The following is a 19,331-nucleotide window of genomic DNA, read 5'->3' as shown; positions in this document are numbered from 1 at the left end:
GAAAACATCCCAGTTCTTGCATGGCCAGCATATTCACCGGCCTTTTGTGTACATAGAAAAAGTCTTAAATCTTTGAGTTCAGCTCATGAAAAATGGAGGCAAAAACAAGTGTTGCGTTTATCATTTTGTTCAGTGTGTATATAGATATCTGCAGTCAGATGGGTTAAACGCAGAGGACAAATTCTGAGTACAGATTACCATACTTGGTCTTCGTGTCATGTCACTTGACTTCCCTTAATTGTCTACCGCCTGTAAACTGTTAGTGTCCCCCCTAAACTATAACATCTTCTACTCTTTTGGGAAGGCTTTCCATTAGATTTCTGGAGTGTTTCTGTGGGATTGTTTTGCCCATTCATCCAGTAGAGCATTTGTGAGGTCAGAAACTGAAGATCTCATTACAGTTCATCCAAAAAGTTTTTAAAGAGATTTAGGTCAGGGCTCTCTTCGGGTCAGTTAAGTTCTTCCACACCAAACTCATCCAATCATGTCTTATGGACCTTGGGTTGTGCAATGGGGCACAGTCTAACTGGCCTTCTCCAGACTGTTCTCGCAAAGTTCAAAGCCTAGCATTGTCCAAAATGTCTTGATATGACTTCACTGAGCTCCTCAGGACGGCCCATTTTTTTCACAGATGTTTGTAAACGCTGTTTCCATGACTAGAAGATTTTATTTTATACACCCTTGTCAATGGGTCCGATAGAATTCTATAAAAAAGAGGTGTCCTAATACTTTTGTACATTTAGCATATACAGATATCACTTTAAAATGAAGGTAACAGAGTTGCAAATTGCAAAGCCTAAATGAAAAATTTCAATTGAAGTCAAATGTTGGATTGTAAAATTCCCCATTATCTAAAAATGTAGTTTTATTTGTGCTTACAATACCTCTCAAATATATGATACAGAACTGCAACTTTGAAAAATACGTCGCATGACACTTTCTGTGTGAGATTTTAAGCATTATGTTGCAGTTTCTTAAAGGAGAACTCCAACGCAAAATGAACATTTTTGAGATGAGATTTGTTTTTATGATAATCGGATGTAAAGAGTTGTATCTTTAAAAATTGTTTAGCGTATAATGCTAGTATATGGGGCAAATAAGTAAAAAGAAATCGCTAGTTAATACCACTAACAAGGCTCAAAATAGCCCCACACTAACACAGTAACATAATGAGGGTCCATACATGCAAAACGAAGCATTGAGAACTTTGTAAGTGTACAGACCGTTTAATAAGAAGATATTTTATAAAGACAGTCCCCTTCGTGTATATAGGGAGGAGCCATCTTTGGAAAACAGTCTCAAGTCGAACCACGAACGCCGTTCATACAGTTCAGTAGTTCACTGAACTTCATACAGTTCAGCTCACTCGGCACATCGCTAAACAGTTTTTAAAGATCATTTACAACTCTTTACATTCGATTATCATGAAAACAAATCTCAGAGAATGGTTGACTAGGTGCCAATGTGTTATTACACCAAAGGTTCATTTTGCGCTGGAGTTCTCCTTTAAGCAAAGGAGGAAGGTACTTTCCATGAATAGGTTACAATAGTAAAATCAAAAAGCCTTAAATAAAGTCAAATGTTGGTTTGTAGTTACTGATGAAATTTAATCGATGCTAAAATATGTGTAGTATCCTTATTTAAACACTTGTGGACTAAAATGTCACAATGAGGTTGCTGCAATAACAGTAAATATTTCAATATGCAGTAACAATACATATTTGAATAAATATTAATACATATTTGAAATGGTTTGATATTTTCCTGATCCAACAATTAATTTGACCCTGGCAGGTACAGACAATTTGTGTTTAAAACAATTAATATGTACCCTATTCATAGAACATGCCTGAAAGATATAATAAATAACCACAAACAAAAGGTTCAAAATGGAAATTAATTTTGTCTCTTTATGCAGTCTTTTTAAACATTACAGTTAAATACATTTGAATGACATGGAATCGAGTTTATCACAGAACTGAGAATTTTTAATTCCAGATTCTGTCTAGACATCCTAAACGATCTAAACACTACAATCATCCGCTTCCTCTGACAGTGGCAAATAGGCACAGGAAAAAAAAAAAATTATATATATATATATATATATATATATATATAATGACGAGGAACTGATCATAAAACCATAAATCACTCTTTTAGACCTGGAATCCGTTATGGATCTGAGCCTCACTAAATATTGCACAATTTGAATTAAAACAAAAAAAACAAAAAGAAAAATTCCAGAGCCTGGAAGCCTGCCATATTGTTGCATAGCCTTTAAATGACCTTCCCCCATCCACAGTCACAACACAAGATATTTCTTTATTTGTTCTCTTGCTTTTAGTAAAGGTTTTACACATGGTCATGTAGATCAACAAACTTGTCCTGTCATTGGACAGCCACCGATCTTTTCAAGTCAAACACATGGACAAACCACAACAAAAGCAGAATATGAAAAGACTTGGACTTATGGATCAGTGACATTAACTGAAGGGCCGCAAAGCTGTGAATATAACAGTCAACATTCACTGCTTACATCTAATTCTAAATAATATCTGTTAAACGTAACGACAAGTTTACTCCTGCTTCAGTTGTCCTGTTCCATGACTTTTTTTCTCTGCTGGCTTTGAAGCCTCTGGTAAGGCTATCGACACCAATGTACTTCCTAAAGATGGAAATACAAGGTTAATGTTCGGTTTTAGAAGCATAAGGCAATAATCTATACACCCGCTCTCTCAAAGCCAGACTTGACCTGAAGAAAAACCAAAGACTCTGATGAGATCGTGCAAAAGACGAAAAAGTCTGCCTAAACTAATCACAAAAACAAATGTCTCTTGATGGGTATTAGAAAACGCAGAAATGACCCCATGACAGTTTTCAAAGAGGATCATGTTGAAAGAGGACTTCTGCTGAGTATAAGGATTCTGTCGTCACCTGTCCACTTCTTTGACTGGGAGTCCAACCTACCAGTATACATCAACATCAGAGCACTCTGACCATAAATAGCATCAAATTCAGTGGTCAAACTGCTCCATGCATATAATAATAGCATACCTGAACACACCGGCATGAGCTAGATAAGGAACATTTTGGTGGCTTGCTGTAGTGAACGATAGTAGTAGGGACCCGAAACGTCATTCTAAATGAATTTTCACTGCTGTTAAGTACGCAGCGTTAATGTTATCATTAGAGGAATGGAAAGAGAGCCATAATAACCCTCGCACAAGATGTGCAAAGTGTGATGTGTATTTGGATTTAAAGCAAGATTGCCACTCATGCGGCCTGCTGACACCTGTTGCTCCATAATCGGGAGCCACAAAAAGTACCATAATTGAGCGACACATCACATTTCAGAATGAATACTCTCTGTATTAAAAGCTCCAATCATCTAAAAAAAAAAAAAAAAGAATTCAAATGTAAAGTCTCCAAATGATCACACCCTCACAACATGGCATCATTTTGACAATTCACTGCGTATTTTCTCTTAAGAATATGACTAGATGGCGGAAGTCTGCCTCTGCCCTCCTCGCGTTCACATTGGAGGTTTCCGAGATGTTATTAAATAATTAAATAAAGCTCCATCAAAGCTTCTCCTCTTGATGCCTTCTGGATTAATTTACAGAGAGGGGTGGCGACTGCAGAGCGTGGATTCATTTGTTCCGAATGGCGGAGACCGAGTGCGCAACTCAAGCCGGAGCGGAGTGAGGGTCCGAGCTCTCGCTTTTGTTCTTTGCCTTGTCGTCCCAGTCTGTGGCACCCATGCACATTTCTGCAACTCTGCAGTCTGTGTGTGAGGTCATTGTGGAGGAAGTGGGATTCGTTTCAGATTCCATCTGCCCACCTCCACCACCAGGGGGCCCCAGACCCTGAGCGCAACCCCGGCCCTTTATGTCAACCGCAGGAGCATTGGCTGCGCTAATGTTTCCGTCTTGGTTCTCTCCTGCTGTGTTAAGACTGTACAGCTCTGTTACACCTGCCCCGGATGACATTGGCTGCTGGATCCCTCCCGGCTCCAAAAGAGAGTCGCTCAGGTGTGTAACAGACAGAACGTCTGGGCCAATGGCAATCTCAGCCATCCAGTCGAGGTCAGAACTGGATGGGTCGATGGGCAGACCGGGATTGACCACCAATCCGTTGTGGGTTTCAAGCTGAGGTTGATCCTGAGCAGCTTGCCGGTCCTGGCCGTTAATGTTCGCATTAGCGGCTGCGTCACCCTGGCCGGCGGGCGCAGCATTGCTAGTGTTGTTGTTAAGATTGTCCTGCAATGCAGTCTGGTTTCCTTGGCCCACCTGCTGGTTCTGAAGCAGCATCTCCTGGATCCGGATCTGTTGTAGGATGGCTGGCAACTCATAGTGGTGGAAAAAATAGATCATTGAGTGCTGTGGAAGACGAAAACGAAAAAGCCCATGAGCAACAAATAAATTTCCTCCAAATCCACAAATTTCCCAATTACATAAAAAAAAAAAAAATCGGAAATACGATACCTGAATGAAGAGCCAGGAAGTGACCAGAGCCAAGCTGCTGTACTGGCCATTAAAGCGGTAATGATACGCATAGAAGGCAAAGTGATACAGATAAAAAAACCTGCAAAACAGCGCAAGAGATGCTTTAGATGAGGTTTTAAATGTGTGATATGAATAAATAGTGCTCATAAACCTCGTTATGCTTGGACCCGGAAACAATATTCCTTATGTTGTGATTCTAATGTCACCCTCTATCCGCTTGTTAAGTTAACAACATTATATTCCAAGGCATAAACAATTTGGGACTACTGTACAAGGATTTTTTTATACTAATTCTGATGTACATTACATGGGCGTCAGTTTGGTTTGAAATGTGCTGGGGACAGAGACGCATTCGGAAGGGCATTTTCAAAAGTGCTGGGTACAATAACGCATTCATTCTTTTTTTCTCTTTCGAGTAAGTCATGTTTTGAAAGACGATGTCCTGTAGCTTCCTGATGTAAATAATGCATAAATAATGAGCACAATGTCCGAGTATAGTGAGTATATAGAGTATATACGCCCTTGATTGCATATGTACAGTGATTGGACTTGAAGCGCTTTTCCGAGAGAAGACAACACATTTCAGTGCTAGATCGCCTGTTATTTAACAAACAAATGAAACGAATGCTGTTAACTGGAGATGTTTTATTTGTATTGGTACATCTGTGCCGCGAGACGTTTCAAAAGTGGTGAGGACAAAATCGACCCTGTCAAAAAGTGGTGGGGACATGTCCCACCCGTCCCCCCCGTAAATCGTACATTAGTCAACATTTGAAGTGGATTAAAAAAAGACAAGAACAGACTCTGTGAAAGTTTTAAAGCATCTTTTAGTGCCACTTTCAGAGTGCTCACGTACGGAGAACACATCCGGTAACATTGTTTTTTCCTCATAAATGCAAACACGAAAAATAAAATAAAATAAAAGGAACATTTTATGTACTATGGAGGCTGAGAGCCGACCCTAATTCACCCGGTGGGTAGTATTACTTTGGTTTGCGCAGTTTAATTCACATGATCACTAAAAAATATTTTGCCTCAAAGTTTTTTTGTTTTTTTTTAAAGCCCCATGTAAAGGCAATTCTACAAAAAATTTCTAAACACATTATAAATGTTACATATGTAGTGCTAAAACATATTACAAAGACTGTGAACTGTGAAGTACTGAAATGTGCAGTTAGACCGTTAAACAGTTTTTCACCATTGCAATTTTACGGATTGTTTGGTCCTATTTGATGACGCACTGAGTCTGATCTCTCCCCTTACACATAATAACACTCCCCGAGCACATTCGCACTCACCGCTCAATCGCGAGTGACTGTCAGTACAACTACAGCTGAGCCTACAGTTTTCTAGCTAGCGATGCCTTCAACACAGAAATGCATAGGCTACTACCTGAATGCGATCATGTACAAAACAGATCGGTATCTTTATTTAAATTCCCTAAAAACCATCACATCAAGAAGAGGTTTTTAGAGAGCCAACCTTGATGAAGAGCTGATGATCACCGCCAACACCCGCCTCTGTAGTGATCATTTTACACTGGATCATTATAAACTTTCCTCAGAGACAACTGGGATTCACTGATAATCAGCTGTTACTGGTGAACGGGGCCGAAATGACTATCTTCCGCCTCAGCGTTCATTCTCCCGTCCCGAAAGCAGTATCAGCTAATATCACCGTCGACACTAGCTTTCTCGCGAGTGGGCGTGGTTTCCACACAGCCAGCGGACACACCCCCAGTGTTTGAGAACAGAGATAACTGCTCATTTTTTCAAGATTTTGATAGCTTATTTTATGTACTTGCTGGCTTTTTTTTAATCATTCAAATTTGGCTGGGTGGCTAATAACACATTTTTCTGTGGTGTGACAAACTCAGAACACATACTTAATTTTGACTTTACAGGGACTTTAAGCAATCAGAAATCTGAGGGCTACGCCACTGGTACACGGACATGATTTTCTCTTAGCACGTATCCAAATTTGTGTCTCTCAGCAGGGGGACAGATTTTGAGACTTGACTTGGACTTGTGGCAAAGACTTGACTCAAACTTTTCCCTCAATGACTTGAGACTTGACTTGGACGTCCAACAAACTTGTGAACATGTCTGCTATCATATTATCTACTTGTGAATGCAATAATGGACAGCTGTCTTTCCTCATTCGACTGGTGTTTGGATTTCATGGTGATGATATTTATGATAACTCAGTATCACACGACAACGTTTCCACAAGACAGTGTTGAACCATTTGATCAAAAGTAATCATTTTGATCAATGTAATTCCATACTTTGCTGTGCCTAGAGGCAGATGATGACATTCTGTGTTCAAATATAATTAACTTTTTAACAAGCTCCACAGCGCCACCCAGTGTATTCAGTTATAACTGTGAGTTTTAGTTTGCGTACTAAGGATTTCACTGCATTTATGGGAAGCATATGAAGCAAAATTTGATTAATAATTACAGATTACATATCCGTGCAAAACGTTATTCAAAACCCAATGTACATGTTTCTCTTTGTGAGCTTTGGTCAGGGGTGGCTGAAATGCAACTTTATACACAACTGCCAGCCTGCATGGAGAGGTTCTTGGGACTCCAGAGACACCAGTGGCTTCAAATATCCGTTTCCTGCTCAACAATGGGTTTTTAATAGCTGCCCTATTAATACAATTAATTCGTTCGAGAGAAACTTTCCTCAAGTCTTTATCTGACTGAGTTCTGTGCTCTAAATCACAGACAATTGTTTTGACTCTATTCAGTTTTCACAGAATATCAGTTGTTTTCATGCCTTTTACAAGACATTGAAGCATTCAATCTTCAGAAAGATCTTTCTTCCAAGTTGCATGAGAACTGTGACTTGCTTAATGTGGAATAACCTCTTTAAGTAGGATTTCTATTTTCCCAATAAGACCTGGCAAACGACTTAACGAACCTGCCTGAGATTAATTTGTAATATTATTTTAAATAACTGGAATCAAACAAACTGAATGTGTATTTTAGTGAAATCACAGTGATATGTCACTTGCATTATAATTTGGAGCACAATGTATATTGCTATCGTACAGTAGAATGTACCTCTCAAAGTAATGATATAATAATACAATTAATAAAACTTTAAGGAATTATTTTTCTTCCATGTTTTAATTTGAACAGTGAACCACTGTTGTACAGATTTTTGTTTGCCAAAAAAGACACTGTTTAATTTTTCATTTGATTACATTACACGTTTGTATAATCTTTAAAAAAAAAAATAAAAAATATAGCTGCGAGCAGCGATGGCGGGCCCAAGCCGGAGGCACCGCAACCCCGGTTCCTTTAGTTACCTAAAGGCACCCGGTTGCGGTGCCGAAGGCTTTGGCCCTTTCATGATTAAATGTTAAAACGGCTTGCCATACTCTGTCATTTCGACTAGTCACAATTATGTTACAGATATCTTAAATGATAATACAAACTATCCAAAGTGTAACGACTAGACAGAAAGACGTTGTTGATATCTACAATGTTAATTCCGGACAGGCAAACTTAGCTTTTAAATGTTAAAAGGGCTTGCCATACAGGGACGTAGGCTCAGAGAGAGGCTCACCATATTCAGACCAAAATATCTGACTTCCTCTTGGTCCGAGCTAATGACTATGTATTAGAAAGTTGTACGGCTTGAGGAGTACAATGTATATACCGATTTTTGTAACTGTAGATAAAACTAACAACCAATGTAGTAGCACTTCTCTTTTTTTGATTGGCTGATGCGTAGCAGGGTCGACTGCTGAACTCCAGGCGAGACGCGCTTGATTCTCACGTGAGAGCGGCGCGGCCAGAGAAATTGCGTATATTAAATATATTATTAATAGTTTTTCCGCATGAGAAATACAATGTGTGACGGGAGTGTGAGACAAAAGACTGAAACGAGTGACTGTCATGCTCAATGCGTGACACACTATAAAAAAAATATTTCACACTGACTCCACATTTAGGGGGGCCACAAGGGGGTCCAAGCTTGTTGTCGCAGGGGCACTGGCCCCCCCAGGCCCCCGCCTAGAACCGCCACTGCTCACACACACACACACACACACACACACACTTTCTCTCTCTCTCAAGAAGCAAAAACATGACTGCTAAAGGTTGTATCAGCGATGGCGGGGTAACATCACTTAACATCACGAGTGATATTCCCTTAGGCCACGCCCCCTTGTCTCCCCAAAGTATTATAAGCAATCATGCGCATCCCGTGTGCAGAATGATGCACTTGAAGCAACACCAAGTCACAGCATGCAACGCTTCACATTGAAAAGAACATAGCGAAGGGATGGTATCTATAATCTATGCTTAGTAGGGCTGCACGATTTGGGAAAATGTCATATTGCCATTATTGAGCCAATATTGCAATTGCGATTTGCGACTCCGATATAATAAAATGGTTTCATGAGTCTAACTTGCTTGGTTCTAAAGTAAAATGCACACACAGATTAATGTTTATTTCTCAACTCAAACTAAAAACAACAACAACAATAAATGATTGATAACACCTATAATGATCAATAAACCATCAACCAAACCAACATTACAGTGATTCCATCAATTGAAAGCCATCAACTTTTTAAAAAATTATTAGGCTTAAAAAAAATATATAACAGCTTTTAAATTAAGTGAACTTCAAACAATCCCCACATAAACCCATAATAAAAAACATATTTACCTGTGCCCTTCCTGTCTTAACAGGTACAGAAATTGAATAAAGTTATCAAACAGTCTGCGCTGCCTGAATCATAAATTATATATATAATAATCCTTATTAAAGCTACAAAAGTTCTTTACTCAAGATCAGTGAGTAATTTTCTAATTTCCCTTTGTTCTTTTAACTTTACTGAAAGAACGCTTTATTCGCTGCTGGCCCTTTAAGAGCACCCGTTGCCGAGACGCGGATCTCACACGCGCCTCATAGCACAACTCTTTTCATCCATAGACTTTTCTTATGTTATGAAGATACTAGACAAAACCACATTTTGGCATAATTGTGTGTGCTATTGTTCGTTCAAGCTCGAAAGAGAACTGTTTATTCTGGGCTGGCACACGGTCAGTGCATGCGCATTATGCGAGTCTCATCTATTCTAATCTAGGGCACTCACAGGCAGCTTTTCACTTCTTGTCGTGCAAAATGCGAAAAGGCATTTGAAAGAGGGGGATCTTGTAACACTAGTCAAAGGATGACAAAAAAGAAGAGATGCTGCGCTAATAGCCCTACTTTGTTTATTTCATATAAAATCGCGGCATTTTGCGTTATATAATTGCATAGGTTTGAGATCGCTATTACGACTGCGATATAATTAATCGTGCAGCACTAATGCTTAGTGTATTCTAAAGGGCAATAAACTCCACTCCAGCAAGATAGTCATTTTATGCAAATCATAGACCTTTATGCCTTATCTACAAATAAAGTATAATATTGGGAACATTGATCTTGAAGAGAGTGTCGTCGTGTTACTGTCGCAACCGAACGCGACGCGCTAATGCTGATGCATGGAGAATGACTGAGGCGAGATGACTTTCCGTTAACTTTAACTTAGAGACTAAAATATTAATTTTACCACACATTAAGCTATTGAATGACTTTAGAAGTCTTGGAATATAGTGTGAAAACTTGATTGTGCTTTACAGTTTTTATGCCTTTAGTGGGGCTTAACAAAATAACACAATATGCAGAATGTCGGACGTCACTTATAGGCTAAACTGTTTTTATAGATAAAACTATTTACATTCGGCAGTCATGAAAACAAATCTCAGATAACGGTTGACTAGGTAACAATGTGTAATTTTGCGCCGGAGTTCTCCTTTAACTTACATTAGCTAGCTAACTACGAACGAGCTAACCAGATAACATTAACAAATTGACAAGCACTTACTGGGCACAGTGGGCAGAATGGCTCTTCAAATGACGGACGAAATTGGAGGTTGTCATCTGACTGTCCGCGATCTTAACGTTGCATGTCTTGCAAAGCGCTGTTCTTTTGCCATCTTGTTGTAAGAAATTCTTAAATCCGAAAGCGACCCTCGTTATCCCTCCGGCTGACATGTTGATGTGATCTGATGTAAGTGGGCGTGGTGTGCGTAAGGTATGAGAGGGCATGACTGATGATCTCTGATCCAGTCATGACAGCGCTATTCTCAGCCTGCGCTCCAGCTGGATCAACTTTATTTTTTTTACATAATTTATATATTTTATATTCAAACTGAAAACATGATGTGATTAACACTCAAGTCATATTATTACATGCAAGTGTGTTTGATTTATGGACCAAATTTTCAGATCAAGTTTATGGACCAAGTTAATTTAATTAATAAACTAATTATATAAAACTATTAATGCACTACAATTAAACTGGTTATATGCCTTTACTTATAAAAAATAAAAAACTTATTTAAAAAAATACCAGGCTTAAGGCATTTATTTTTTATGCAGGCCATACACACAGGAGTGAAATGGTTAAGACCCCTCCCCCTACAAACACACACACATACACAGACAGGCAAAGACAGCAGGCTCAGATTGAGCAAGACCACATTCAAACAAACATATCTGACTTTCTGTGGGTCCTAGCTAATGAGTGTCAATTAGAAAGTTGTCCGGCTCGAGGAGTACAATATACATACCGATTTTTGTAACTAGATAAAACTAACAACCCCACTTTTGTCAAAAGGTGGCGCTACTGAGCCCTCACCACGCCCGTTTATGAAACTTTGCACGTGTCTACTGGCTAATAAATGTGATGTGTCTGTCGAGTTTCATGCATTTTGAAGCATGCTAAAGGTCTCAAAAGCATCCTAAAAGCATCCTAAAAGAAGGGTAAAGTTTGATGCGTCGCCACGGCAACAGTTTCAAAGATATCAAGAATCCATTCACAGGTCTACATCTGCCGTATGTTTACATTATACATATGAAGTTTGAAGCAAATCGGGTAAAAATAAAAGGGTGATATCAAAGCATTTTTAAAGTGACACACTTCCTGCTGCCAGTTGGTGGCGCTATAACTTTGACTCACAATAGTCACATCCATGTGATCGTCCTCTTACAGCGAACATACTGCTGAAGTTTCATCAAGATCAGTTAATGTATGCTGAAGTTATAACAAACTTCCTGTTTCACGTTTCTCGCTATGATTTCGTTTCCTCGCCACGGCCAAACCGTTCGAGATATCAAAAATCCCCACACAAGCTTTCATCCTCAATGTCTTCACTTTACGCTGACCGAGTATCGTCGAATTTGGATCAAAGCTCTAGGAGGAGTATTTCAAATACCATTGCGAGCGTTTTACAAACAAACCTCAATAGCCGACTTCCTGTTGGGCTGGGGTAAAAAGTAAAAGCGCGAGGTATAGATGAAACGATGAGATCAACATGCGTCCCGAGTTTCATATTATTACATGCAAGCGTGTTTGAGTTATGGACCAAGTGTTCGGACCCCATTCCAGGGGGCGCTGACGAGCCCCCCTGCCACGCCCGGGTACCATCTTCAGCCCGGCTCTGATGGCCGCGGGTTCTGACCCGTGTGCAAAGTTTCAAGAGTTTTCGAGCATGTTAAGGGCCCCAAAAGTGCCCGAATAGTCGTAAGAAAAATAATAATAATAATAAATATAGCTGCGAGCAGCGATTGCGGGCCCAAGCCGGTGGCACTGCAACCCCGATGCCTTTAGTTACCCAAAGGCACCGGGATGGTGGTACCGCCGGCTTTGGCCCTTTATCGCTGCTCACAGCTATATTTATATTTAATTTAAAGCCGGTGGCACCGCCACCTTGGTGCCTTTAGGGTTATTCTGTACGACGTGTAAAAACGTAACCCCCGCTTTGACTATCAAAAAGAAGTGTTTTGTAGAGCTTGCATCAATGCGGACTCGATGCGCTGTGCGCTGTAACTCCATGTGGCTTTAAGCGCATCATTCTCCACTCGGGATGCGCATAAGCGTTTTGTGCCACACTGTACTGAGCCTTTCATATCATAATGCAGTGACGCAATGACAGATTATTAATTGCCTTTCTTGTTCTGTTCCATCTATTATATGTTGATAATAGATAGGACAGAGCACTAAAAACCTCAAACAAAGCACTAAAAACTTAAACTGTTTGCTGTGTAGTCTGAGAATGAGCTGTTTGATTTGCACCCTCTTCCTCTTCACTGTCCTCCATAAAAACCAGCTATCCAGGTCCATGTTGTTCTAGAAAGTTTGTATGTTGCTGCCTCAATTAACATCTCTGCTATACATTTAAAACATGGCTATATCTAAAATAATTTATCTTTTTGATTTTTGTTATCTTGTTTTTCATGAATATTTTACAACAATACAAAGAGCAATGTGTATTTTCCAATAATATAGTTTGTAATGGCTTTTTTTGTCATAGATTATAATCATATATTTTTTTGGATTTGTTATTTATCTTTATAATGAAGTTGTCTGTATTAAGTAGATTGTGTTTAACACACACAAGAGTGATTTATTAGTTCAACACATAGTTATAGAAATTCTCCTTTATCTAAAAAAAACCCTGCACTTTACACACACACACACACACACACACACACACACACACACACACACACACACACACACACACACACACACACACACACACATAAATACATGTAAATAAAAATACCAAAAAAAAAACATCAAATGTGTTTTTAGTCAGAGTATTATTTTATACAGAAACAAATATTTGTAATTCAGATAAGAATGAAGTTAGTGTTTTAAAATCTTAAGGAAAACAAATATATTGAAATATAGCACATGAATTTTAAATTCATTCAACTTCAATTACAAATACAATCTTACTTTTATTTAAAGCAATCTATACATTTAAAAGATGGGGGTTATATGCCTATTTTGTCATTTAAAAATATTGTTATGCAAAATTGTTATGCAAAAAGACAAGGACTTAGAGACAAGGACTTGTAGGAAAAATCGCAGCCAGCCACACACACACACATAAACACAGACAACAGCCCTTCCCTCCCCTCCCCAAACACACACACCCACAGAGAGAGAGAGAGAGAGAGAGAGAGAGAGAGAGAGAGAGAGAGAGAGAGAGAGAGAGAATCGCAGGGGAAATAAATCCATTCAAACTACAATATCTGACTTTCTGTTGCTCAGAGCGAATGACTTTAAATTGGAAAGTTGATCGGCTTGACGAGAACAATATACGTGGTAAGTTTTGTAACTGTAGGTAAATTGAGCAAAGTTATAACACACTTTATGTGTCCTTTTTTAGTCATAAAATTCATTTCCTCGCCACGGCCAGACCGTTCGAGATATCAAAAATCCGTCCGGAATTGAGCATCCTCAATGTCTTGACTTCATGCACACCGAGTTTGGTTGTGATTGGTAAACACATGCATTGTGATTTGATGTATTTCTCCTAAGACAATTATTCAAACAACCCATAATTCATAATTCATAAATAACTTCCATTTGAACTGTCATAAAACTTAGAGCACGAAAGTTGTTTGGCCTGATGTGATCTATAATTGTACCGAGTTTCATATTAATTCATGCAAGTGTGTTTGATTTATGGACAAATGTTCGAATCCCAGTCCAGGGGGCGCTGTCGAGCCGCCCTGCCACGCCCGGTTACCAGCTTCAGCCCGGCCCTGATGGCCATGGGTTCTGACCCGTCTGCAAAGTTTCAAGAGTTTTTGAGGATGTTAAGGCCCCCGAAAATGCCAGAGAAGTCGCACACAGCAAATAAAGGGTTAAAATTAACCTGACAGGCGCCCCTCCTCTCACTCACACAGAGAGACACTGAGACACTGGCAAAATTCTGAGATTTTCTCTACATTCAAACAGACATATCTGACTTTCTGTGGGTCCTAGCTAATGAGTGTCAATTAGAAAGTTGTCCGGCTCGAGGAGTACAATATACATACCGATTTTTGTAACTGTAGATAAAACTAACAACCCCACTTTTGTCAAAAGGTGGCGCTACTGAGCCCTCACCACGCCCGTTTCTGAAACTTTGCACATGTCTACTGGCTAATAAATGTGATGTGTCTGTCGAGTTTCATGCATTTTGAAGCATGCTAAGGGTCCCAAAAGCATCCTAAAAGCATCCTAAAAGAAGGGTAAAGTTTGATGCGTCGCCACGGCAACAGTTTCAAAGATATCAAGAATCCATTCACAGGTCTACATCTGCCGTATGTTTACATTATACAGATGAAGTTTGAAGCAAATCGAGTTAAAATTAGAGGGTGATTTCAAAGCATTTTGAAAATGATACACTTCCTGCTGCCAGTTGGTGGCGCTATAACTTTGACTCACAATAGTCACATCCATGTGATCGTCCTCTTACAGCGAACACACTGCTGAAGTTTCATCAAGATCGGTTGATGTGTGCTGAAGTTATGATACACTTCCTGTTTCACGTTTCTCGCCATAATTTTGTTTCCTCGCCACGGCCAAACCGTTCGAGATATCAAAAATCCCCTCGCAAACTTTCATCCTCAATGTCTTGACTTCACGCTGACCGAGTTTCGTCGAATTTGGATCAAAGCTCTAGGAGGAGTATTAAAAATTCCATTGCGAGTGTTTTACGAACAACCCTAAATAGCCGACTTCCTGTTGGGCTGGGGTAAAAAGTAAAAGCACGAGGTATAGATGAAACGATGAGATCAACATGTTTACCGAGTTTCATATTATTACATGCAAGCGTGTTTGATTTATGGACCAAGTGTTCGGACCCCGTTCCAGGGGGCGCTGTCTAGCCCCCCTGCCACGCCCGGGTACCATCTTCAGCCCGGCCCTGATGGCCACGGGTTCTGACCCGTGTGCACAGTTTCAAGAGTTTTTGAGCATGTTAAGGGCCCCAAAAGTGCCCGAATAGTCGTATAAATAATAATAATAAATATAGCTGCGAGCAGCGATGAAGGGCCCAAGCCGGTGGCACCGCAACCCCGGTTCCTTAGTTACCTAAAAGCACCAGGGTGGCCATGCCACTGGCTTTGGCCCTTCATCGCGGATCACAGCTATATATATATATATATATATATATATATATACTGTATATATATATATATTTATATACTGTATATATACATATATATATGAAGACGGTGGCACCGCCACCCTGGTGCCTTCAGGTTTATTGTGCACGACATGCAAAATGTAACCCTGCTTTGACTGATGCAAGCTCTACAGCACAGTTTATAGTAAGAAAGAATATAGTAAGAAAGAAAAGTAAGCTGTTACTCAGATGGTTTGGGAAACAAACATTCATCATGTCACATTGGTTTTAGTTACTTGTCCTCGAACAGAGCCCTAATCTGTTTATATTTCAGTTACACATTCTACATTGATTAAAAAAGAAAAATCAAATGTGTTTTTAATTCATACAGAAATAAAATATTTATAATTCAGCTGAGAATAAAGTTAGTTCAAATTTTAAGAAAAACAAATATATGATCTGAAATATAGCACATTCATTTTTAAATTCATTCAGGTTCAATTACCAAAAATACATTCTTAATTTAATTTAAAACAAATAATAAATCTAAAATATATGGGTTATATGCATATTTTGTAAAAAAAGAAAAAAAAAAGAAAGAAAGATATATATCCAAAAACACAAGGCCTTAAACTTTAACAAGGGTGCAACTCTTATCACTACAACAAACATAGTCACACACACAAGTCAAGTCACTTACATTTTAGATGCAATATTGACTTTTTAGATGCAATATTGACTTTTTTCTGTTTCAGCAGAGAAAATAGTTAAACAAAGATCACAGCGACCCATCGCGCATCTCAAAGCAATGTGTTTTCTCATTACTGAATGATTCAGCATTTTGAATCCATGACTCGTTCATTAAGACGGTCATCTGGCGACACCTTATGGTGATTTAGGGTTATGTTTAAAAGTATCGTTCTTTACAGCGATTTTTAATTGACTCCTGTTAAACCAATCTCGTAACATTATTGTGTAACCGATTTAATTTGATCAGCCTTACCTAGGGTAACAGCCCTATAGTGTCTTATTATTCTAAATTATTGAATTTATTGATCAAATTTACAAATGAAAAATGAAGCATACATTTATTAAGACTAGGCTGCCCTGCAGATATTAGGCTACAATATGGAGATTTAAATATATCATTTATCAAATAATCTGTTTATTTTTAGGTTACACATTACATTGTTTAAAAAATAAAAATCAAATGTGACCCGCTCTGGCGAAATGAGTCGGAAGTTGCAACCTTCCATTTTAAGATATGGGCCGATTATGTGGAAAAACCATGAAATAACAAAAAAAAATATATACATTTTTTTTTTTGCTAATTTCAAAGAACAGACATTCAAAAATAATCTCACAGGGTTTCGTAGTCGAGATAATTGAGTAAAGGTATTTAAATAACGATTAAAGTTGTCAAAGCTTTAAATTCGCTGAAATAAACATTGCTCTTCTCAACTCCCCTCGTCACCTCTGAGCATTTCCCGGGTATCCCCTGAAACGTTGAACTCACTGGAGGCTTCTAACCTAAACTGCGTGAGTATATTTATCTGCAAGAAGAATATAGCCTATGTAAGGCTGTAACGATCGCGACACTCAGATCCACGAACCTGTGTCGCGGTGTGAGAAGACAGAATCACGACACCGACACGTCCCTTCAACTCCCGAAGTTATCCTTCACGTCCAGACCCAATGCTAGCTACAACATCTTTAAATTACTATTAGTATTATTTGAAGTTAACATTAGCCTATAAAATACGTAGACTTACACCACAAAACTTAAATTATTACTAATTTTTTTTTTTAAATTGGGCAATTTCAGCATCCAATTCCCAGATAATTAAATATTTTAATAAATTGGCCTATGTGAACCACACTGCACAAACCAAAAGTAATACTCACCGGATGAAGAAGGGTTGACTCTCTCCAGAACATAAAATCTTTATTTTATTTTCCGTGTTCGCATTTATGAGGAAAAACAATCCGAACGTGACCGTTCTCTGGAAGCAGCACTAAAACTTTCACATAGCTTAAACATGCAAGCACAAAGCCTTTCTTTAAAGTAAATTTCGTTTTAAAATAATTATCTTAATTTAAATCAATGTTTCATCAACCAATTACTAGGATTTAATAATAAGAAATAAATTGCAGACAATAGGCTAGGCCTAATCACGACGCGGAGACGCGCGGCACGTGAACTGAAGCTTGTCTCATGAACCGAAAGTCAGCGTATAAGGTATCCTCACAGACATATATATTGAAATGTCTACTTTTAAACACAACCATTCAAAATGAAAGAAATCAGACTGCTCTCTGCTTATGTGGGCTAATCCGTATGAAAACTGAATTTCTCTCTGACTCCTCTTTAATCTTTCTGATTTTAGAACATTTTTGTAAAAGTGACTTTTTAATTATTTATTTCAAAAAAATTAAAAATAAGTTGAGTTTCAGCCTCGTTAAATTGCATTTATATGTTAATCTATTTGGTCAAATTAAGCTATATAAAATAAATAGTTTATCCCTTAAAATGCTATGGATTTTGAAAGATATCAAAAAAAAAAAAAAAAAAAAACGGGCAAAAAAACTTTAAAAGCGATTTTCTTAGGTTTTCAATTGGAAAAAAAGGGCAGACGACCAGAATTCAAATCTGTATATCGTTACAACCATTCAAGGTATGACCAAGGTATCATTTGAAAGCTTACAGTGTCCTCTTTCCATTAATATCAAAATCTCAATTTTTAAATTTGGGTCACTGTGACTAATTTTGCTGGATCAGTTCGGTCACAAATGTGTTTTTTATTGTAGTATTATTTTATACAGAAATACATTATAATTATATATAATATACAAAATATAACCGTGGGCGCGATTAAACAGTGTTACAATAAAACTCAACATTGTGTTTTTTAAAAATAAATTCAAATAATACAAATCCCGAAATTGCGCTAATTTTAAAATTAAACTAAAACTCATGGCTGCACAAGCATTCATAACTGTGCGCGCCAACAGCGAGGAACCAGCAGAACAGAGTGAACGTTCATTCTGTTTAGTTCAATCCTACTTAATAGGAATTTATTTAAAATGCTCGCTCTACTCCACAACATTAATGTCTTGTGCGGATATCTGTATTTTGACTTTCGGTTTTAAGTAAGCGATTTAAAAGTTCCCGAGTCCCAGCGGAGTCACACGTTGATTAACCAGTGGGAATATACACAATAGGCCTACCTGATATTGAACACAAGAGGGCAGTATAGCACTACGTATGACTCAGATTATTTTTTCTTCTTCTGAATTTTAAAACCATTATGGCTGTTTTTGAACGTAAACATAATTCTTAAATGAAAAAAGGGAAAAACTTTTAATTATAATATTTGTATAATTTAATTTAGAAACAAATAATGTATAATTACATTTTTAGAAGATATGAGGCTTTTAGTGTTTACTGTTTACTTTTTTGACATTACTTTAATCTTTTGCCAAAGTTGCACATGCCTACTGGCTAATAAATGTGATGTATCTGTCGAGCTATCTGTATCTATCTGTTTCAAGCAATTTCAAGCATGCTATAGAGTCCCAAAAGTATCAAAAAAGAATGTTAAAGTTTGATTTGTTGCCACAGCAACAGTATCAAAGATATCAAGAATCCATTCACAGGTCTACATCTGCTGTATTTTTACATTATACAGATGAAGTTTGAAGCAAATCGGTTAAAAATAAGAGGGTGATATCAAAGCAGTTTGAAAGTGACACACTTCCTGCTGCCAGTTGGTGGCGCTATAACTCTGACTCACAATAGTCACATCCACGTGATCGTCCTCTTACAGCGAACACACTGCTGAAGT

The 19,331-nt window shown here is 38.2% G+C and overlaps 1 protein-coding gene across 2 annotated transcripts in view; it reads right to left on the bottom strand.

The window, feature by feature from the left end:
* Window positions 1–1,883: 1,883 nt before the first annotated feature.
* tmem259 (transmembrane protein 259) overlaps window positions 1,884–19,331 on the bottom strand; it is a 41,725-nt gene continuing 24,277 nt past the window's right edge. For both annotated transcript variants that reach the window (XM_039655566.2, XM_039655567.2), the window contains exons 10-11: window positions 4,485–4,584; window positions 1,884–4,379 (exon numbers count right to left, since the gene is read on the bottom strand). In XM_039655566.2, the coding sequence (XP_039511500.2) occupies window positions 3,687–4,379; window positions 4,485–4,584 (793 nt within the window). In that variant the 3' untranslated portion in view covers window positions 1,884–3,686. The remainder of the gene's footprint in view (window positions 4,380–4,484; window positions 4,585–19,331) is intronic.

This window comes from Pimephales promelas, chromosome 21, assembly GCF_988280905.1.
Source record: "Pimephales promelas chromosome 21, fPimPro1.hap1.1, whole genome shotgun sequence".
Taxonomy (NCBI): Eukaryota; Metazoa; Chordata; class Actinopteri; order Cypriniformes; family Leuciscidae; genus Pimephales; species Pimephales promelas.
Note: the sequence above shows the minus strand (reverse complement) of the source record. Positions and strands in the feature narration are given on the sequence as shown.